The 23,419-nt window shown below is 38.7% G+C and overlaps 1 protein-coding gene across 5 annotated transcripts in view; it reads right to left on the bottom strand.

Annotated features, from left to right (window-relative positions):
- RTTN (rotatin) overlaps positions 1-23,419 on the bottom strand; it is a 162,721-nt gene that overhangs the window by 114,508 nt on the left and 24,794 nt on the right. For all 5 annotated transcript variants that reach the window (XM_049619629.1, XM_049619628.1, XM_049619631.1 and 2 more), the window contains 7 exons: positions 20,291-20,461; positions 14,710-14,922; positions 13,393-13,505; positions 11,101-11,227; positions 2,223-2,348; positions 1,555-1,671; positions 610-749 (listed from right to left, as the gene is read on the bottom strand). In XM_049619629.1, the coding sequence (XP_049475586.1) occupies positions 610-749; positions 1,555-1,671; positions 2,223-2,348; positions 11,101-11,227; positions 13,393-13,505; positions 14,710-14,922; positions 20,291-20,461 (1,007 nt within the window). The remainder of the gene's footprint in view (positions 1-609; positions 750-1,554; positions 1,672-2,222; positions 2,349-11,100; positions 11,228-13,392; positions 13,506-14,709; positions 14,923-20,290; positions 20,462-23,419) is intronic.

Genomic DNA, 23,419 nt, shown 5'->3' with positions numbered 1-23,419 from the left:
TCATCCACCGTCAAAAGGACATCTGGCCCTCCCAGCCTGTCAACCGGCTCTGTAAGCCTTGACCTCTTCTCAGTGAGGGAAAACCTAACCCCTGTTACCTAAACAGCACCAGAAACATCCACGGGGCACTGGCAGAGAGGGCGAGACGACAGTGCATTTTTCTTCTTCTCGTTTGGTTTCAACGGCACGTAACACTACTGGTGGGGAAAAGAACACTTTTCCAGCTTCCCAAAGGCCAGGACAAACGCCTGCTCACTCTGGTGTTCGGTCAACCGGGCCGCTACCCTTTGACCGAGGCCTGCTTTTCACAGCGCCCGCCCGCGGAGCCAAGCAGGGTGCCGGTTCCTGAGGAGGCACGGCGCGCGCGTCCCCGCGGCTCAGCGGCAGCCCACAGCCCCAGCAACGGCACGTGGCGGCGCCGGCACCCGGAGCGGTCCCACAGCGAGGCCGGCTGCCTCTGCGGACGCTCCGGGCACGCAGCTTCCCTTCCCTTTCCCTTCACCTTCGTTGGTTCTCCCCTGCGTCAGAAGGACGCAACACCGAGGCCCCCCCCCCCGCCGTCCCCGCTCTCGGCGCAGGCGCAGCCCGGGAGCGCGCGGCTGTACTCACGGCGGCTTCTTCACGAGCAGCAGCCGCAGCAGGGCCCTCAGGTGCGCGGTGCCGGGGAGGGCCCCCTCGTCCGCCTCGGGGCTCGCTCTGCTCAGGAGGAGGACGCATTTTCCCAGAGGCTCTTCGGTGTCCGCGTAGCCCTAACGGATTTCGGAGAAGGGGAAGTGACCGTTTGCTGGACACATGCCGCTCTTTTTTAACTTGGAAAGAAGAACTGCGGAGGCCCGTCGAGCAGCCCCCGGACTTCCTTCAGTTCGGCCGAGGAGTCACTTGGCACCATGAGGTGAGAAGCTTACATAAAGCTGCGCTTAAAAATAACACTGCGGAACTTCAGGAGAATAGGCCGACTCCCCCGACGCCCGCCATTCCTCTGTTTTCCAAGGCCCTGACTGTGGCACCTCCCGCGGAGGACGCAGACACGAAGGGCCGCCTCTCCGCAAGGGCTGTTCCCAGAATGGCGCTGCCCAGCCACTTTCTCACCCACAGACAGCGGGGTGGCGTGGGGGGGGGGGGGGGAAACCCCGGGGGGGGGGGGGACCCCAATCCCCTCGCTCCTCCCCCTCCATCACCCAGCACGAGTGCCGGAAAAGCCTGTTCCCCAGAACCTGTTAATCGAAGTCCCCGTACGTACAGGCATGGAAGTCACCAGTCAAGTTTCGTTACACACCACGTGCTTCCAAAGCCCCGCGAGCCGTGCCCGAGAGCCTCCACGGAAGGCCGCGTTCCGGGCTTCGGTCGGTGCCACACGCCTGCTCCTCGCTGCTCACCCCCCGCCCCGGCCGGGTACGTGAAGTGCACGCGCGCAAAGGAGCTACCACCGCGCCCTGCTCGCCCCCCCCCCCCATCTCCCTCGCCACGTGACAGCTCTGCTGTGTGCACGTGCTTCCGTCAGTCACGCTCGACGCCAGACAAACGGGACGGGAAGTGGGGAACCGCTCCGAGTACCTGCAGCACGGGAATGACAGGACACAGAGACTCAATGAACTTGCTCCAGGTCGCCGCTGTCATCATCAGTCGTCCCTGCAGCAGATACATCAGAATGGCCTTGGCAGCGGCGTTCACCTGCCCGACGAGACGACACGATCAAAGAACCCGACGAAGTGAGGTCTCCCGCCAAGTCACCGTATGTGCCCGTAACTCTGTGTAAAATCTGGGAAGGCGCTCCAATTAACGTCCCTTCCTTCAAATTTCACATTCCGCAGCTTCACCTTACGTTCTGGTCTCAACCCGTCTTCCTCCCTAACGATAAGGATTTCCTTGTGGTTTTGTGTTTTTTGTTTTTGTTTTACATTTAAGGTATATTTTTCCATTCAATACAATGTTCCCTCATAATACAACCTGCTTGCCATAACTGCTGTACAGTTCGTAGCCTACATGAAAAACATAAACAGCTTCATCTGAATTCTTTGAGAACAAGTATGTCCTATATTTTGATTCTCACATTTTCCTTAACATTTCTTTTTATGTAAATAACACCGCAACTAAACCCATACATCAAAAGCAAGTTTCTTCTCAGCTTCTCATCACACTATCTACTTATATTACAATATTATCTTCATTTAACTGAGTATAATTATATTTGTCTTTTGCATTTACTCTTAACATGGCCATACCTCATTTTTGGGTTCCTGAATGCCAAATGCAGAGATTTCATACAGAACTTTCGGGTGAAGTAGAAAATGAATTCCATTACAAAGTGAAGACACAGGTTTAGTGACATTATGGACACCTAAACATTCCTGTAAAATAGTTTTAAAAAAATTCAGTGACACTAATTCTCCAAAGGACTCCTCTTTCTTCTGTTGACACTTTTTCACTTCATTGAAACTTTTCTTTTACCTAATACAGGATGAAAAAAAAGTTCTCTTGCCTGAGCTTTTGAGTCTACATGATACGCGTGTTATGTTACTCTCTGCCAACAAGCAGTTTTCATAATGATAAACATAAAAAAATAACATAACAAACTTATCCCAGGGTGTTTATATTTTGCTTACTGAGGTTTGAGGAAGAAAAAATTCAAATGAAAACAGACTTGAAGTTTTGGGGGAAAGGGAGGACAACATATATGCAGGATATTTATCATCAATATATTGATAATACATCACTGAATACAAGTACTGACTGCGTACTGTCTCTCAGACTCATTATCACAAATTCTTTTCTCAATCGGAGCTAGAGAACACTATTTTCTTAGGGACTGCCTAAGATGGCAGAGGGGAAAAAAGCTCCCTGAAATATTAACAGAATTTAAATACAATATAAAAAGGTAAACATAAAATCCACAGTGACTCTCAGAAATGAAATTTTCTTTGCTCTGCAAAATTCTACTTCCTAACCACTACCAATAATTCAGAGGTCAAAAAGTTATACATACACATACGTACATATACACACACGTATTTATACATATTTTTTCTCTTTAAATTTTAACTTCATGCCAGACAGCAACTGTATATTCTGAGCTTTTGAAAGAGCATAGCCTTGGCTTATGGTTTAAGAAAAGCTCTGTCACTTACTTCCTCAAAACACTTAAGCTCTCTGACCTTCAGTTTCTTAATGGGAATAAGACGCGATCCTTAATGAAACACTCTTCTTCTCTCATCACTAAATACATATCAACTTACCTACACTGGTCTTTATGCCAAACAAAAAAGCACTAGAATCCCATCCAAGACCAATCCTGCCCGTAACCTGCATCCTAGCTGTCCTCCTAACACCTGTTCCTGTACCTGTGTTCCTGCACAGTTCCTGCACCTGTGTCTTCTTCTCCAGCACCTTTACTTCCTCTTCTTCCAGGGTTAGTCCTGTGACTCTGTCACATGCTCTAAGGGTCCCCGGATCTAATATGCCCCTGCTGCTACCAGTCCATCTTCCAGCTCTCCATCGCAACACAGCACAAGTCCTAGGCCTCTATGTGCTCACTCCCAGGTTGTCCTCCACCCACACCAGCAGGACCTCAGGCCCCATCACCCCACAGAAGCCTCCTGTCAACTTCGTGACACTGAACCCAATGCGTTCATCCCTGTTGTCATTTGACTCCGCCCAGGATACCATACTCCCCTCTCCTCTCAGACACTTCTGTATTTCTGTTGCTGGCTCCTGCTGTGCCCACCTTCCATCTGGTTAGACCCTAGATGGCCTCTCCCCAGTCTCTCACCAGATGACCCAACTTGGCCTTGTGGCTTTCAGCACCATCTCTGTGCTGATGACTCGAAATTTTACAGCTAGTCTGGGCTCCACACTCCAGAGACAGTTTGGTGCAAAGCTTAAGAATAGAGTTTAGGAGTCAGACTGTCCGGGTTCAAAGTCCAGTTTTACTACTTCTAGACCTTGGACAAGTTCATAGCATCTCTGTTTTTTCAAGAGAGAATACATACCTTATAGTGTTATGAAGATTAAAGTAGGGAATACATTTATAAAAGTACCTGATATACAGAATAAATGTTAATTGTTATCATTACTATTGCCACTATCATATAACTGGCATTATTATTATTATTATATTCAACCATCTACTTAGCATCTCCACTTACATGTAAAAAGGCATCTCAAATTTAACACATTCAAAATAATTCTATCCAACCCACAATCCAATACTGGGGACAATATGATCAATCCAATTACTAAATCCCAAACCCCAGAACTCCTCCTTGATGCTTTCTATACCCTACTCCCATTACCAGTAGACCAACCAGCTCTACATCCATTATGTATCCTGAATTCATTTTCTTCCCAGCATCTCCACCACATCATCGTATCTCACTGGAGCCACTACAGTGGAATTGGCCTTTTGGCTTCCACTCTTGACCCCTGACAATTGATTCTCCACACAATAGGAAGAGTGATCTTTTTAAAAAAGGTAATCAGATCAAATCAATTTCCTGCATAAAATCATTCATAGCTTCTCACTGTATTTAGAATAAAATTCAAAGCTTTATAATGGTTGGCAAGGCATTTCAAGGAATTATTTAAAATCCATTTCAAATATCTGAACATCAAAGCCAATTCCACTATTCTAAATTTCTGAGTGTAAGAACTATCCCACGCATATGGAGCTCAGCTTCTTGACCTCCTCATCTCAATAACATTACCTGCCCGATATCTCAGAACACTTCAACTTACCTTTCGCTTGTTTTCCTTCTAAAATCACAAATACAGGTTTCTACCTTGCTTAACACTTTGTAACATACTATTTCCCGTGACCTCCAGTGTATAATCCTAACTACTTCCTTCCCTCTGGCCTTTACTTCCTCTGATTCTATGGGCTATCACTTCAGCTACTCAGCTTACTTTCACCAAAGGCCTTCCCTCCCATCCTCAAGGAAAAACCACAATGCTCCATGGATCCAGATGTTCACATTCTCCAAAACCACAAACAGCTAGCCAAAGATAACTATGCAAAGATTTGTTTCACTAACAAGATTATTAAGACAATCAACTGGGCTCTCATTGCAACCCCCAAATCCTTCTATTTGATTATATCAAACTTCTACTCATATCAGTCATTTCAAACACATTGCAAATACCACTTACTCTCAATCTCAAAGAGAATATACAATTCAACTTGCTGCTCCACCTAAGCCCACCTAAGTTCAGTTAGCTATCAATATTCTAGATCCCAATGCCTTCAACTTTCAAAGGCACTAGCTTCTCCTAATTAGCCACTTGTCACCCTCTACCTTTCCCTCTCAACTGGTTCTTTTGATGAGTATTTCAACATATTAAATGAAGATATAACTTCCTAACAAGCCCCTCCAGGCTATGGTATCAACTCTGTCAAATCCATGGAAACAAGGCAGAAGTAATTATAAAACCACTGTCTACAGAATATAAGATTCCCCAAGTATAAACTACCTGCCAAAGATAACCTTACAATCAAAAATCACATCACCGGTTGGCTGAAAACAACAACATAAGAGATTCAATAGCCATAATAAATGAAAGCATTCTATGTAATAGAATGATCTAAATAAGATTATAAAATTAGTATGTTTAAAATTTTCAAAGAAACAAAAGAAGAAAATGAAAGACTATTATGAAAAGAATGAGTTAAAAAAAGAAGCAAAGAGGGGCGCCTAGGTGGTTCAGTTAGTTGAGCCTCCAACTTCAGCTCAGGTCATGATCTCACGGTTCCTGAGTTCAAGCCCCCCATGAGACTCTGTGCTATCAGTGTAAAGGCTGCTTTGGGTCCTCTGTCTCCCTCCTTCTCTGCCCCTCACCTGCTTGTACTGTATCTCTCAAAAATAAATAAACATTAAAAAAATATTTTTAAAAAAGTATAGTAATGAAAAATGGAATAAGCAAAATCTAAAACTTGATGAATAAATTAAAAGCAACAATGATGAGTTAAAGATGGATGTTATTTATAAAAAAGAAAAACAAGGGCACTTGCTTGGTGGCTCACTCAGTTAAGCATCCAAACCTTGGACTCTTGATTTTGGCTTGTGTTATGATCTCTCGGTTCATAGGATCAAGCCCTGTGTCCGGCTTCACACACTGAGCATGGAGCCTGCCTGGGATTTCCTCTTCCTCTCTCTCTGCCCCTCACCCACACGCACATGCATGCTCTCTCTCTCTCAAAATAAATAAACTTTAAAAAATACATATATATTTTAAAAAAGAAAAAACAGAAAAATAACAACTGTTGGGGACCGTGCAGAGAAACTGGAAGCATTATGCACTACTGGTAGGGATGTAAAATGGTGCAGCCACAATGGAAAACAGCATGGCAGGTCCTCAAAAAATTAAAAATAGAACTACCATATGATCCAGTAATTCTACTTCTGGATATACACTCAAAAGAAATAAAAGCAGGGACTCAAACAGATATCTGTATGCCCATGTTCAAAGAAGCACTGTTCACAATAGCCAAAAGAGGGAAACAACCCAAATCTTCTTGAACAGAGGGTGGCACGTCAACAAATGTGGTATTTACATGCAAGAGTATTATACAGCCTTTAAAAAGGAATGCAATTCTGATATATGCTGTAACATAAATGAACCTTGAAGACATCATGCTAAGTTCAAAAAAAAAAAACCAGACACAAAAAGGCAAACACTGATTCCACTTATATGAGGTACCTAGTGCAGTCTCATTCAGACAGAAAGCAGAATGTTGGCTACCAGGGGCCGGGGGGAGGGAGAGTGGGGAGTTATTGTTTAATGGGTACAGACTTTCAATTTGGGAAGTTAAGTTTTGGAGATGGGTAATGATGACAGTTGCACAACAATGTGAATGTACTTGATGACACTTAACTGTACACTTATAAATGATTAAATGGTAAATTTTGTGTCATGTATATTTTACTACAAATTTTAAAAAGCAAATTAGACATGGGTGAGGAAAGAATTAGCATCCTGAATGACTGCACTGAGGAATCCCAGCCAACCAAATCAAAACAAGACACAGAAAATGGGAAAGAGGACTTAAAAGACACAAAGAGTAAAATGAGGTCTACCTAGATCTAATGAGAGTTCTACTTGGAGAGAACAGTAAGGATAAGGAAACAGCAGTAATTAAGAATTATCCAGAAATGAAGGTAGATATGAGTCTTTTGGCTAAAGAGTGATAAGATAAATAAAAAATGTACACAAAGACACACTGTAATGAAACTGTAGAACACCGGAGACAAGGAAAAGATCTTAAAAACAAGTAAACAACAAAAAAAGAAAATTATAATTTAACTGATAGCAGACTTCTCAACAATGATAGAAGCCAAACAAAGCACTATTGGCAAAGTGCTACGGAAAAACAGCAATAGACCTAAATAGTTCTCTATCCACCTAAACTATCACTCAGGAATAAGGTAAAATCAAGGCATTTTCAAACACATGTACTAACAGTTACAGACCTTCAATGAAAATACTGAAAAAAATATTTCAGTACAAAGTAGACTGAACCTAAATATGTATCAATAAAAAGTGTTTTCAATCTAAAGAGCAGTTAAGAAGAATGAATTGGTAAGATCTGAGTCCTACCATTAAATGAAAGCCATAAGGCAGCAAAAACATATGAAATTATATATTTTTTTAAGCAGAAAAAACAGTTGCATACATTATTTATAAAGACATACATACATACATAGTACAAATATATATATGGACAAACACCAATTATGTAAGAGTGGTTGTCTTGGTGGATGAAAGAAGAGGAAAAAGGAAAGAAGCTTCAGTTATAACTAATATTTTTATTTCTCTGAATAAAAGAGGGTTAGAAGCAAAACTGGCAAAATGTAAACATTTGTTTTATCCAGTTAGTACTTACAAGAATGATGAATATAAGAGTACATTTTCAAGAGTACACAGTAACATGTTATCTTTCAGTACTGATCTATGTACAACGTTCTTTGCAATATTGAAATAGTTAATATTTTATGTACTACTCTATGCTGAAATATTTTATAACTTAAAAATGAAAGTATTTTCTTCAAAAGAAAAATAGTACTATAGCTAACACTAAAACATTTAAGCCAAATAACCTAAATTTTTTCCTAAGCATAGAAATCACTTTTGAACACATGACAGAAATCATTTTCTTACAATACTCCCATCATTAACACAACATAAATGTCTTTTTAATTAATTTATTTACTGTTTAATTTACATCCAAGTTAGGTAGCATATAGTGCAACGAGTTCAGGAGTAAATTCCTTAATGCCCCTTACCCATTTAGCCCATCCTCCCTCCCACAACCTCTCCAGCAACCCTCTGTTTCTTTTCTCTATTTAAGAATCTCTTATGTTTTGTCCCACTCTGTTTTCATATTATTTTTGCTTCCCTTTCCTTATGTACATCTGTTTAGTATCTTAAATTCCTCATATGAGTGAAGTCATATGATACTTATCTTTCTCTAATTTTGCTTAGCATAATACCCTCCAGTTCCATCCACATAGTTGCAAATGGCAAGATTTCATTCTTTTTGATTGACAATACTCCATTGTACATATATACCACATCTTTTTTATCCATTCATCCATTGATGGACATTTGGGCTCTTTCCATACTTTGGCTATTGTCAACAGTGCTGCTATAAACATTGGGGTGCATGTGCCCTTTCAAACAGCACACCTGTATCCCTTGTGTAACTACCTAGTAGTGCAATTGCTGGGTCGTAGGGTAGTTCTATTTTTAATATTTTGAAGAACCTCTACTGTTTTCCAGAGAGGTTGCACCAGTTTGCATTCCCACCAGCAGTGCAAAAGAGATCCTTTTTCTCTGCATCCTCACCAACATCTGTTGTTGCCTGAGTGGTTAATTTCAGCCATTCTGATGGCTGTAGGATGGTATCTAATGGTGGTTTTGATTCATATTTCCCTGATGATGAGTGATGTTGAGCATCTTTTCATATGTCTATTAGCCATCTGGATTTCTTCTTTGGAAAAGTGTCTATATATGCTTTTGCCCATTTCTTCACTGGATTGTTTTTTGGGTGTTGAGTTTAATAAGTTCTTTATAGATTTTGGATACTAACCCTTTATCTGATATATCATTTGCAAATTCCATTCCATTGGTTGCCTTCTAGTTTTGCTGATTGTTTCCTTCGCTGTGCTTTTAAACTTGACAAGGTCCCAATATTTCATTTTTGCTTTTATTTCCCTTGCCTCCAGAGACATGTTAAGAAGTTGCTGCGGCCAAGGTCAAAGGGGTCAAAGTAGCTTGTTTTCTCCTCCAGGATTTTGTTGGTTTCCTTACATTTAAGTCTTTCATCCATTTTGACTTTATTTTTGCGTATGGTATCAGAAAGTGGTCCAAGTTCATTCTGCATGTCGCTGTCCAGTTTTCCCGACACCATTTGCTGAGGAGACCATCTTTTTTCCATTGGATATTCTTTCCTGCTTTGTCAAAGATTAGTTGGTCATACATTTGTGGGTCCATTTCTGGGTTCTCTATTCTGTTCCATTGATCTGTTTTTGTGCCATTATCATACCGTCTTGATGATTACATCTTTGAAGTCTGGAATTGTGATGCCTACAGCTTTGGTTTTCTTTTTCAGGAATGCTTTGGCTATTTGGGGTCTCTTCTGGTTCCAGACAAATTTTAGGATTGTTTGTTCTAGCTCTGTGAAGAATGCTGGTGTTATTTTAATAGGGATTGCACTGAATATGTAGATTGCTTTGGGTAGTATCGACATTTTAACAATATTTGTTCTTCCAATCCAGGAGCATGGAATATTTTTCCGTTTTTTTGTGTGTGTCTTCTTCAATTTCTTTCATAAGCTTTCTAGAGTTTCAGTATATAGATTTTTCACCTCTTTGGCTTGGTTTATTCCTAGGTATTTTATGGGTTTTGGTACAATTATAAATGGGATCAATTCCTTGATTTCTCTTTGTGCTGCTTCATTATTGGTGTATAGAAATGCAACCAATTTCTATGCATTGATTTTATATCCTGCAACTTTGCTGAATTCATGTTATCAGTTCTAGCAGTTTTTTAGTGAAGTCTTTGGGTTTTCCACACAGAGTATCAGGTCGTCTGCAGAGCTAAAGTTGGACTTTCTTCTTGCCAATATGGATGCCTTTTATTTCTTTGTGTTATCTGATTGCTGAAGCTAGGGCTTCCAGCCCTATTCACCACCACTTGAAAAGCAGTGGTGAGAGGGAACATCTTTGTCATGTTCCCGACCTTAAGGGGAAAGCTCTCGGTTTTTCTCCATTGAGGATGATATTAGTGGTAGGTCTTTTGTAAATGGCCTTTATGATTTTGAGGTACAATCTTTCTATCCCTACTTTCTTGAGGGTTTTTATCAAGAAAGGATGCTGTATTTTATCAAATGCTTTTTCTACACAGAGTTATTTAGTTTTTTAATTCATTTTTGACAGAGAAGAGAGAGAAAAAGAGAGTGGGGGAGGGGCAGAGAGAGAGGGAGAAAGATTGAGAATCCCAAGAACGCTCCACACTGTCAGTGTGGAGTACGGTGTGGGGCTCAAAGTCAAAAACTGTAAGATCATGACTGGAGCGAAAATCAAGAGTTGGAGGATTAAGCGGCTGAGCCACCCAGGCGTCCCTAATTTTAGAGTTTTGGCTTTTTTTTAATGTTTATTTATTTTTCAGAGAGACACAGAGTGCAAACAGAGGAGGAGCAGAGACAGAGGGAGACACAGAATCTGAAGCTGCCTCCAGGCTCTGAGCTGTCAGCACAGAGCCCGGCGCTGGGCTCAAACTCACAAATTGCGAGACCATGATCTGAGCCGAAGCCGGATGTTTAACCACCTGAGCCATCCAGGCACCTCCCTAATTTTAGATTTTTAGTAAGAGAACCCAATGGCGCCCAGCTGGCTCAGCAGATAGAGCATGCGACTCTTGATATCAGGGTTATAAGTTCAAGCCTCACATTGGGCATGGAGCCTACTTTAAAAGAAAAATAAAATGCTATTTAAAAAAGAGAAAGAAAGAAAGAAAGAAAGAAAGAAAGAAAGAAAGAAAGAAAGAAAGAAAACCCACTATTTGCTCTCCCCACCAAAAACAAAACAAAACAAAACCCAAAAAACCCACCTTAATAATTTCCAAACAGCAGTTGTAAGTTTCAACTTTCACTTGCAGTAATGGGTGAGATAACATTCGAAGAAACACCTTCTGACTTTCTCCTTGAAGTAATGGACTGGCCTGTGCAGATTTCCAGCTGGTAAAAAGGTAAAACATCCAAGACATCTAAGGTAAGCGAGTTACTAAAGAGATTGAAAAGAATATTGGAAAGGGTTTCTTCCTACTCCAGTTCCTCCAAGTGGGATCTTATTTAACTAACCCAATATTAATATCTATCCAAGCACTTGTTTCAAGGCAGAAAATATTCTCTTAAAAAGTACCCAAGGGGTGCCTGGGTGGCTCGATTGGTTAAGCGTCCGACTTCAGCTCAGGTTGTGATCTCACGGTTCGTGAGTTCAAGCCCCACATCAGGCCCTGTGCTGACACCTCAGAGTCTGCTTCAGATGGTGTCTTCCTCTCTCTACTCCTCCTCTGCTCATGTTCTATCTTTCTCTCTCTCAAAAATAAATATCAAAAAATATTTTTTTTAAAGTACCCATACAAGTCTTTAAAAACCCATATTTGGAATGTAAACTGATACAGCCATTATGGAAAACAGTACAGTGTTTCCTCAAAATTAAAAATAGAACTACTATATGATCCATCAATCCCACTTCTCATTATGAATCCAAAGGAAATGAAATCAGTATCGCAAAGAAATCTCTGTTCTCCCATGCTCATCCTAGTATTACTCATAACAGCCAATACAGTCGACCTCTGAACAACACAAGGGTTAGGGGCACCAACCTCTATGCAGTTAAAAATCCATGTATAACTTCTGACTCCCCAAAAACTTAACTACTAATAGCTTACTGTTGATCAGAAACCTTCCCAATAATTTTAACAGCCAATAATACATATTTTGTACGTTATATGCATTATACATTGTACTCTTATAATAAAGTAAGCTAGAGGAAAAAAAGTTTGAACAATCATAAGGGAAAAGACATTTACAGTAGTATACACATATTTATTGAAAAAAATCTGGGGCGCCTGGGTGGCTCAGTCGGTTGAGCGTCCGACTTCGGCTCAGGTCATGATCTCACAGCTTGTGAGTCCAAGCCCCACGTCGGGCTCTGTGCTCACAGCTTGGAGCCTGGAGTCTGCTTCAGATTCTGTGTCTCCCTCTCTCTCTGCCCCTTCCTCACTCATGCTCTGTCTCTCTCTCTCTCTCTCTCAAGAATAAATAAAACATTTAAAAAAAAAAGAAAAAAAAAATCTGCATTACCCTCGCAGTTCAAACCTGTATCATTCAAGGGTAACCATATATGGAAACAACTCAAGTGTCCATGAATAGATACACAAGTAAAGAAAATGTGGTGTATATATACAATGGAACATTATTCAACCTTAAAAAAAAAAAAAGGAAATCCTATCATTTGTGACAACACAGATGAAGCAGGAGTCCATTAGGCTAAGTAACTTAAGCCAGGTACAGAAAAGACAAATACATGGCATAATCTCATTTACATGTGTAATCTAAAGAAGTCAAACTCATAGAAGCAGAGAGTAGAATGGTGGTGACCAGGGACTGAGGAATAGGAGAAATAGGGAGATGTTGTTCAAAAGGTACAAAGTTTCAGTTATTCAGAATGAATACATTCTGGAGATCTAATGTACTCTATGAGGACTAGAGTTAATAATACTGTATTGTATCCTTGATACTTGTTAAGAAAACAGATCTTAAATGTTCTTACCACACACACACACACACACACAAACATAGTGACTATGTGAGGTAATAAATAAATAAATAAATCCCATACTTAATCAATATTTATCATCATGGAATTTACTCCTTCCAAAAGCAATGAAGACCCTAAATTCTAAATAGGAATCTGCTCCAATGTCTTCAAAATAAACAGTGCATGACGCATTCTAAAAATCCATATAGGAAAACAGTAGGAAGCAATGAAACTTACATTAAAAAACCCTCATTTTAAGTTATTAATCAAAACTTTAGAGACAAATAAACAAATATGCTTGAATACTTGGTTTGGATGGACACCAAAACAAATGTATAAAAATCCAGGGATAATTCATTTTGATTATAGGCATGGTATTTTTAAAGTTTACCCTATAAAATAGTTAACTGCCCTAATGCAGCTATACATATACAGTTCAGAGGTCAAACATACATAAAAACAATTTTAATTAAAAAACAGTAAAAATTAAGGCCAGTTCTGTTTTCATTGTTCCTAAGTGCACACATACACAATATATCCTATAATAATATAATCATATCAAGAAAGCGAGTATTACATCTTTGAACATATGCAGATGATTTCCTTTATTAGGGGGAAATGCTGATGATAGGAAAAGCTTCGCAAGGCTTGGTCTGCCAGCTCCACTAATTCTAAGAGATTCTTCTCTCCCTAAAAAAAACAGCAGAAGGGAACAGTAAATGTCAAGTTCATGTACAGTAGAATTCTCAACAGCTAACTAAGCAACTTCAAGAAATTAGATCATTCAAAGACCCTGAGACTGTTCACATTTACTTAAGTCCACTTTCCTAACAAGCAAACTAAAAATGTCAGCTTAGGGGGGAAAATTCCTAGCTAAATGCCACAAGAGACTATTTTTCACTTCCAAGTAGGCTTAAAGTTACAATCGAGTGGCCACATTCTTTGACAGTTTGTAGCCCTATCTCCCTACTAACTGTAGACTCAAAGCAGGACTTGTGTATTTTATGATCCACTTCCCCTTCTACATGCTGACCACTTCTACAAACATAAAGGACAACCAACACATCATGATTAACTGACCATGCAGAATATCACGGAAATAATTTGACAATCTGAACTTCTATCACGGAAGAAACAAGAAGCCAGCAGCAGTGAGATATGGCAAAACAAAAGGAAAAAATAACAGGTAAATAAAGGAAAATTAGAACTAAGAGGTTGAGATAATTTCCACTGTAGGAAACAAAAGGAATAAAAATTTATTTCCTAATTTTTTAGATCTTCAGGACCCATTTTGGTACTTCCAAACAGTAAACAACAATTATAGTCAGTGTCTATTTTAAGACTCATAAACCCCTTTACTGACAACATACTAAATATCCTAAAAGTATCTCTAAAAGGGATAAATAACAATACATAATCTTTGCCATAACACTGCACCTAAAGTCATTCTACCTTACAATCTACCTCGTTATTGTATTTAATAAAAAATCAGGCTCTGTGTATGTAATAAGTCTATGAAATATTAAAGGAAAAATATGTCTACAGAAAGCACTAAAATGGCCCTTATAGTTGTTTATGTCAATTGTCACTGTTCACACACAGTAAGTCACTTCAAAAAGGAACTCTCTATTCAATATTAAGACATTGATAATAATTACTGCCTTTTCAAAAACCAATGGGTCTCATCAATGCACACCAATCATTATTCTAAAGTCTTTATTTTACCTTTACACAAATCATATACTTACCTTGATCTGAAAAATGAACGCTCAATAATAATGTATCTCACCTCCAATATTCAATTGTTATATGTCCATCAGTTTGAAAGTATAGGTTATGTTTTCTAAATATTTTATCAAAAGAATATTTAAAAGACATTAACAGAACTTTTTACCTCCTTCCCAACATCAGACAGGAAGTTACAGGTACATTCGATTGAATAAACAGCCTCCGCAGTTCGTTTATAAATACTGTAGTTTTCAGAATTCAGCTGTTCCAAATATGCCACAACAGCTTCGTGAATATTTGGATATTCCAAAGAAATAGGCATGTCCAAAGAAACTAAAAATAATGCTGCTGACAAAGGCTCTGGTAAAAACTGGCTTGCCTTAATGAATAAAAAAACAAAAGTTAAAAATTGTTTTAGAAAAATATGGTAGACTATGATTTTAATATAGCTAGCTCAACTTTTTATTTATATCATTGTCTATCACAAAGTCTATGCTTCTCCAAAGAAAATTCTATTCCTTAACACATCATTCACTTCTATGTCTTGTTCAATGTAATTTTTCTCTGCTCAAAACAACTCAAGTCCAAATTTCAACTCTTTCCAAAAGCCTGGCACACAGGATAGTTCCTCCTTCCCCAAACCAACAACCAGAGTCACTCTCCCCACCCCCCAGGCCGTGAACCTTGTTTATATCTCTGCTACTAAACTGAAGGCAGGAGGCTTTCTGATCTAAGTATTTCATGCTGTGCACATAAATCTGCAGAATAATGCAATAAAGTCCTGAAAACAAGAGCACTTCTCCACTGAAGCTGAACACATAACCCAGGGCTTATTAACTACATATTGAATTGAATAACACTAAATCAAACACAACTATAGATTGATTTGAACAGAAATTGATTTTTTGTTTAGTTCATATTTCAGAGGGGAAAGGAGAAATTCAACAATAATTACATAGTTCTAAAACACTCAGAGAGGAGTGACCCTTAATTAGTATAAAATTAACATGCCCAAATGAAATATTATACATTTTGTAACCTTAAAACAATTGATTTAAAATTGAAAGAACTGTTTCTTTGGGTTCTGTTTTTTAATGATTCTAGTTTGGTGATAGGATTCTATGAATGAAGGAAACAAAAAGGATTCAAAATTCAATGTTTGGAGAAAATCTTTTGGCATAGCCTATTACTTTGGCTGAAAGGCTGTCTTTATTAAAGGGCAGGCTTGGTCACCATTTATTTCATGCATATCCTATTTTAAGAATAATTATTAACTGCCTGAAAATCTAACATTAAGGGCTAAATCAGCTAAATGATGCTTCTAAAATCAAATAAAGTTGCCAAATAAATATCAGAAACTATAGGAATCAAATTTTTAGTTCTATGTAATCATGAAATAAAGCCCTAACTATTAAGACAGCAGCTATTAGAAAATCAAGAGAAATTTCATGATTCTGTGAAGAACTCTCTTAGGGGGGAAAAAGAGAGGCAAACTAGATTATCTGCTCACCTATGGTTTGCTCACTCAGCAAATACTTGCTGGGCCCCTACTATGTTCCCCTACAGTATGCCAGGAGTCATTCCAGACCCTGGAGGCACAGCAGGAAACAAACAGAACCTCCACCCTCACGAAGGGAACATTCCAGTGGAGAAGGCAGAGTAAATCGATATATTTCATAAGATAGCAGGTGTGGCCAGCAAGTGCTAAGGCAGAAAACAACAACAACAACAAGAGATGGGAAAGATGGAGAGGAACAGCCACCTGGGGGGGAAGTGCTACACTCTAGAGCAGCAGGGAAGGCCTCTCTGATAGGGTGGCATTTGAATCTCTGGCAGAAAAGCACCCATAGAAGAGTGAACTCCAAGTGCAAAGGCCCAGAGACAAGGAGGCCAGTGCAGTTACCACTGAGGGATGGAGTTGAGGGCACTGGTGAACACATCAGGCAGGGCTCTGGGTCATCTTAAGACTTGCCCCTGGGGAAGCACTGGGAAATTTCAAGCAAGTATCAAGAGCAGCCTACAGGAACAGACGGAAAAGGGCAAGGGTGGAAATGAGAGACAGATGAGGAAGCTGCTGCAACAACCTAGGCAAGAAAGGTGCCTCGAACTCAGGTAACAACGGTGCGAACAGCAAGAAGGGTTCAGACTCCAGACAGATGTCAAGGAAGAAATGAGAAATTTTGTGGAGGGACTGGATTCAGGTGTACGTAAAAGACAGGAATCAAGGATGACTCTAAGTGTTCTGCCTGATCAACAACCAACCAGAAGAACGAAGGTGCTATCCACCCAGAGAGGCAAGACCGTAAAAAGACCAGAGAAGTGAAGAATTAGGGTTGAGACACGTGATGTTGGAAACATCGATCATCGCCCAAGTGAAGATGTCAAAAAGGATGTTGAATCTACGAGTTTGCGCTTCAGGTGACACATATGGTCTGGAACTATGAGTCGAGGAGGTGTCGGCAAACAGATGCTGTTTAAAGACCACAAATGGGTCAGTCCTGGGTTTCTATTCCTTTCAAAGGTTAGAGAGAAAGAAGAATTAGCAAAGGAGACTGGGAGTTGGGCACTGCGCCAAGATATTAAAGCCTCACGGATCTAACTCCAAAGGTGCTGTGTTCTAGTTTAAAAAGAGCTTTCTCTGACTCTAGTCAGAAAAGTAAGAACAGCTGATGTGAGAATTCAGCACCAAGCAGATGTTTAGCAGATCTCACTCACGTAATAAATATTAATTTCCTTTCTTTCTTTTCACCCCAACACTAAGAAATTCTGACATCTTCACTCTCCATACCTACACATGAAACTTCATCTCAGCAACTCAAAGCACCAGGCTCCAATCTCAGGTTGAATCCTGGCATGGTCCAGCGGACTGATCACAGTCAACAGACTGAAGACCGCCATCCTACATTTATCAGCATTATTCACCTGTCAGTCAGAACTAAAAGTGAAGCCACTTCAGGGCAAATCCATCACCACTATTAGATAAAAAGAATCAACAGTACTATCTCGAAGGCTGGAGTCGGGTGGGCTGGGGGGATAGGAGGGATATAACATTGCTTTCTCTGAACCTTCCCACTCAGATCAGGCACGGCCTCATCCAAGGGCTTGTGAGAACTGCAGAACTAATGGATCAGAATATGCAAGATGTCATTAACGAGATCTCTAGGTGATCTGTTTGCACATTACACTTTAAGAAGTGCTGCTCTGAATCTATGAGCTTTAGCAAATTATTAGGGATATATATATCTCAGTGAAAAAATCAAAGGCTTATGGTATAAATTCTTCTGCATCCCTAGGCTGCTGGCTTAGAAAGAGCCAGAGTTTCCTACGATGCTCTGGATGCTGCTTCGAGCACAGGGCCAGTATTTTTAGCTCTTAATTTTTACCAAATTGATTTATCCAAACAGATCATTTTTCATAAGATTACCAATTCATCGTTTTAACCTGCTGATAGGTATTTTTCAAAATCTTTTCAAACCAATTATTATCCATTTCAAAAAGGCCTTCAAGGTCATCTTGCCCAAATTTCAAATCCAAGAAATCTCTACAAAGATTCACATTATCATTTTCCAACTTCCAATTTACATATTTGGCAGGTGGTAACTCAAATATTTAAAAACCACTTTCCAGGTTGAAAGTTTCAGAATCCAACCTCCATTTCAATTATTGGTGAGCCAGCAACAGGCAGAGGGCAGCATAATCATGAACCGAAAGAAATTTAACAGCAATGGAATAGGATTTTTGTCTGCATCTCATTTTAAAGTTCTTACTTTATTAATGAAAGCAATTATAACCATCTATAAACGAATACCTTAATCACAATCTCCTCCATGGCCTGATTTACTATTCTAATGAAATGCCAATTTATGTATTTAAGAAAGGTACCAAATTGACAGATAGTGACTTGCCTTCAAAAACAAAAACTAATAAAGAACTAACAGGGGCGCCTGGGTGGCGCAGTCGGTTAAGCGTCCGACTTCAGCCAGGTCACGATCTCGCGGTCTGTGAGTTCGAGCCCCGCGTCAGGCTCTGGGCTGATGGCTCGGAGCCTGGAGCCTGTTTCCGATTCTGTGTCTCCCTCTCTCTCTGCCCCTCCCCCGTTCATGCTCTGTCTCTCTCTGTCCCAAAAATAAATAAAAAACGTTGAAAAAAAAAATTAAAAAAAAAAAAAAAAGAACTAACTTCAAAAACTAACACATACACAGAGGCTTTATATTATTCTAAAACTGAAGTAACTCAAAATAAAACATTTTTGATTTCTACTTTAATTGATTCCTATCCAAATAACTACAGAGATGAAAAAAAAAGTCTATAGTCAAAAAGCAATAAATAAAATCATATGGTATAATTGATGTTTTACATCAATACTTTACATCAATACTATAGATAAATTGATCATTTGTAATACTTAGTAACAAGTTAATGTAGCACTACTAACTTTTCAGCTATATATTATTACATAAAGTGAGACATCCATATCTTAAATGCAATTATAGTCTTACATGACTGGAATTCTTCATAATGCTTAGACATTGGCAAATTTCTTCAAAACAGAAAATTTCTTTAGAAACATAATGACTAATGAATAAAAGGTAAGAATTAAAATTAATAGAGTGATGCTCTTTTTCCTAAAGCAAAATACTAAATTTAAAATTTAATGTTTTGTTCTTATTTTTCCAGATGACTTGGTAATATATTGCATATGTAAGTATTATGAAAAATATGGGAGTTTAGATACTATGCAGAATTCTAGAAAACAAAAGGGCAAATGTCTATAACAAAGGACATCAAAAGGCACAGGAAATAGTTCTTTAGTTGCAGTAATTTCTCCTATACCTTCACTAAAACATGCCACACCTTTCTTTTTGCAGTAAGTACACTATAAAATATGTGTGCATGAATAATTTGAGATGTTTTACAACTAACATTCAAATTCAGAGATATAACCTCTATTTAAAAATACAGTCATGGGGCGCCTGGGTGGCTCAGTTGGTTAAGCGTCTGACTTTGGCTCAGGTTATGATCTAAGGGTTTGTGAGTTTGAGCCCAGCATTGGGTTCTGTGCTGACAGCTCAGAGCCTGGAACCTGCTTCAGATTCTTTGTCTCCCTCTCTCTCTGCCCCTCCCCTACTCTCTTTCTCTCTCTCTCAAAACAAATAAACTTTAAAAAACCGGTCATGAAATGATTTAAAAGAAATATGTACACCTACTAAAATCATCTTTAACATACAGTTATATAACAAACAACTGCTACAAGCAACAAAAGTGATGAATCTCAAAAAAAAAGTCTTGAGCAAGTACATACCTTATAATTCCATTCACGTAATGTTGAAAAACAGACAAACTGATTGATAGTGACAGAAGTCAGAAAGAAAGTTCCGCTTGGAGAAAGGAATGAGAGGTAACTGATGGGAAGGGACTTCTGAAATGCTGGTAACATTGTATTTCATGTTCTGGGGTGGTGGTCACTTTTTAAACACTTTAATACAGTGCATTGTAAAAATGCACTGAACGGCGTACTTTTCTAAACATGTTACACCACAATTTTAAGAAGTTACCTAAAAAGGAATTTTTTTTAGAAGTAATTTTTTTTCTATCAAATGACTTGTCAAAACTGTTCAAACATGTTAGTCTTCCTCAATTACTACCTTTCTAATATCATTAGAAATCATGAAATGATCACAGGAAATTTACGACTGAACACTTACTTGTAACATTCAATAAACCACAAGGAACATTACCACCCTCACCTTTTCAACAGGGAGAAGCGTCTGCAGGACTCGGACCGCGAACAGAGAAGTGCTCACAAAGGCCATCCGGTGATGCACCAGCACCGCCTCCGGCTGGTCTGAACTGGCACCACTTTTATGGTAGCACATGGCATCTCCCAGGGACGCCAGCACCATGAGCAGCTTCTCTTTCTGCAGACATTTAAACACGAGATGGGAGAACAACCAATTTCAGGAGCCAGTATGGAAAATTTCATGGAGAATAATTTACAATAGTATGACAAATAACAAAACAAACCCAAACAAAAACTTCTTCCTCCCTATAAGAATAATCAATACCTGCTGAAATAATTTAAAATACTACCAGTGCATAATAGGCACACCTAAAGTTTTCTAAACTAACAATATTTACATATTTAATATGAATTGTAATAACGAATAAAAATAAATAAAAAAGTTTAATGAAGCATAAATTCCTCCTAGTTTCTAATACTTAATTGTTACAAGTTCAAAATCAGCATGTAAATCTCTCACAAAGTATTTATTAGGCCTACTGTATACTTAACACAGTGGCAGGTATAGTGGGGGGGAAATGCATTACTACAAGAGACATCCCTGCCCTCAAACTGATCCTAAAATTACTAAAGAAATGTGACAGGGAAAGTCATATAGTTACAAAACAATTAAACAGCAAATCCTATGAGTTCTCTTCACATAAAAAAGGCTGTTTCAAGGCAAATGTTCTGCCATCAGAAACTTCTAGGTAAGTTACTACTTAACTAGAAATTATATCCTTTAAATTGAAAGACATACATAAACTACAAAGAGAAAGCTAACTTGCAAATCAATAATGATAGAGACCAAAATACATCTTCTATGTGCTGACATTCCCCCATAAACTAGCTGGTAAAAGGACAGCATCACTAAGACAGAACAAAAGAGCACTGGAGATCTCACTCTCACCTTTCCACTGAGGATATATGAAAACAAAAACAGGAAATACTCTGGAAACTAAGGATAAAAATGTATGCCAGAAATTTTTTCATTCAAGGATGAATATTCTGGAAGCAAACTAAAAGGTATGAGGCCTAAAAAAATTTATATAAAAGATCAAAGCTACAGTGAGATCCTGCTTCACCTCCATTAGGATGGCTATTAACATGAGTGGAGCTGGAGTGTGTTACGCAAAGGTAAGTAAGTCAGTCAGAGAAAAGCAAACACCATGTGATTTCACTCACGTGTGGAATTTAAGAACAAAACAAATGAACACAGGGGAAGGAAAAAAAAAGAGAGAGAGAGAGGGAGGCAAACCATAAGAGACTCTTCACAATAGAGAACAAACTGAGGGTTGCTGAAGGGGGGATGGGCTAAATGGGAAGGCACTTGTTGGGTGAGGACTGGGTGTTACATGTAAGTGATGAATCATTAAATTCTACTCCTGAAACCAGTATTACACTATATTTTAACTATCTAAAATTTAAATACAAACTTGAAACAAAACAAAACAAAACAAAAAAGACAAATATTAAGTGTTGGTGATGCAGAGAAACTGGAACCTCTGTGACTTGCTGGTAAGGATGTAAAATGGCGCCATTACTATGGAAACAATATGGCAATTCCTCAAAAATTAAACACAGAATCACTATATGATCCTGCCATTTCATTTCTGGGTAACAGACCTACAAGAATCGAAAGCAGGGACTCAAACACATACTTATACATTAATGTTCACAGAAACATTGTTCACAACAGCCAAAAGTTGGAAAAGTGTCAATCAACATATGAACAGATAAACAAAATGCAGTATGCTGTCTGCATGTACAGTGAAATGTCATTCAGACTTAAAAAGGAATGAAATTCTGGCACATGACACATGAATGAGCCTTGAAAAACATCATGCTAAGTAAAATAAGCCAGATACAGAAAGACTAATATTGAATGATTCATTACACTTATGCGAGGTGTCTACAACAGTCAAATTCATAAAGAAAAACGCAGGATAGAAGTTACTGGGGCCCGGGGAAAGGGGGAAAAGGAGTTATTGTTTAGTGGGTACGGAGTTTCCGTTTGAGATAACAGAAAACTTTTGGCGATAGAAAATGGTAATGATTGTACAACAATGTAAATGTATGTAATGCCACTGAATTATACACTCAAAAAGGATTAAAATGGGGGTGCCTGGGTGGCTCAGCAGGGTAAGGGTCCAGTTCTTGATTTCAGCTCAGGTCGTGATCCCAGGGTAGTAGGATCAAACCTCGTGTCAGGCTCCAACAAGCATGGAGCCTGCTTAACATTCTTTCTCTCCCCTTCTCTCCCTCCTCTGCTCATCCTCTCTGTCTCTCTCTCTCTCTCTCTCACTCACTCAAAAAAAGTGTTTAAATTTTCCTATAAATCAAATAAGATTTCATGTTGAAGGAAAAAAAATTAATAATTGACACATATTTAAAAAAAGACATCTTAAAAAAATTTTTTAAATAAAAAATAAAAATAAAAGGACACCCTTATCTTTGCACATAAAAGGTTAAAAATTAAATGTGTAGTAAAATATGAGCAAAATCTATGAAATATGAATAATGAATAATTAGGGGCAAAAAAAATTGGATAAAGGGGGTTATTTTCTCTTGATGAAATGCATAATTAAGAGTAAAGACCCAATATGAATTGAGTCTTTGTGGTCTGAAAAACAAACAATATCAAGCAAAATCTGTTATTGAAACAAAGATGGTTTAACAGGTTTTAGCCCAGTCATTTTTAACTTAATTTATAAATAAGTAGATATAAACTTTGATCATTTCAAAGACTACAACTCCTCACATTTCCAAGAAACACTGGCAAAAACTATTTATTCACCCACAATGAAAAATTCAGTATATATTTAAGGCTATCTTCTCTAATCCCAAGAAAATAAAACTAAAAATTAATAAAATTTAAACCAGAGGCCATTATATTAATAACTATCAGCCCAAAGAAAACAAACTAGAAACACAGTAACAGTATTAATATTGACAGACAATTCTTCCACCTAGCACTTCTCCATTAAAATACTACTTTTATATACCTACAAACAATATATGTTATTCAACATTAACTTTGACAATTTGTAATTTAAATTCATGAACATTAATTGAAGATCTCAGTATTATAGAGCTT

The sequence above is a fragment of the Panthera uncia genome, assembly GCF_023721935.1.
Source record: "Panthera uncia isolate 11264 chromosome D3 unlocalized genomic scaffold, Puncia_PCG_1.0 HiC_scaffold_8, whole genome shotgun sequence".
Classification (NCBI taxonomy): domain Eukaryota; kingdom Metazoa; phylum Chordata; class Mammalia; order Carnivora; family Felidae; genus Panthera; species Panthera uncia.
Note: the sequence above shows the minus strand (reverse complement) of the source record. Positions and strands in the feature narration are given on the sequence as shown.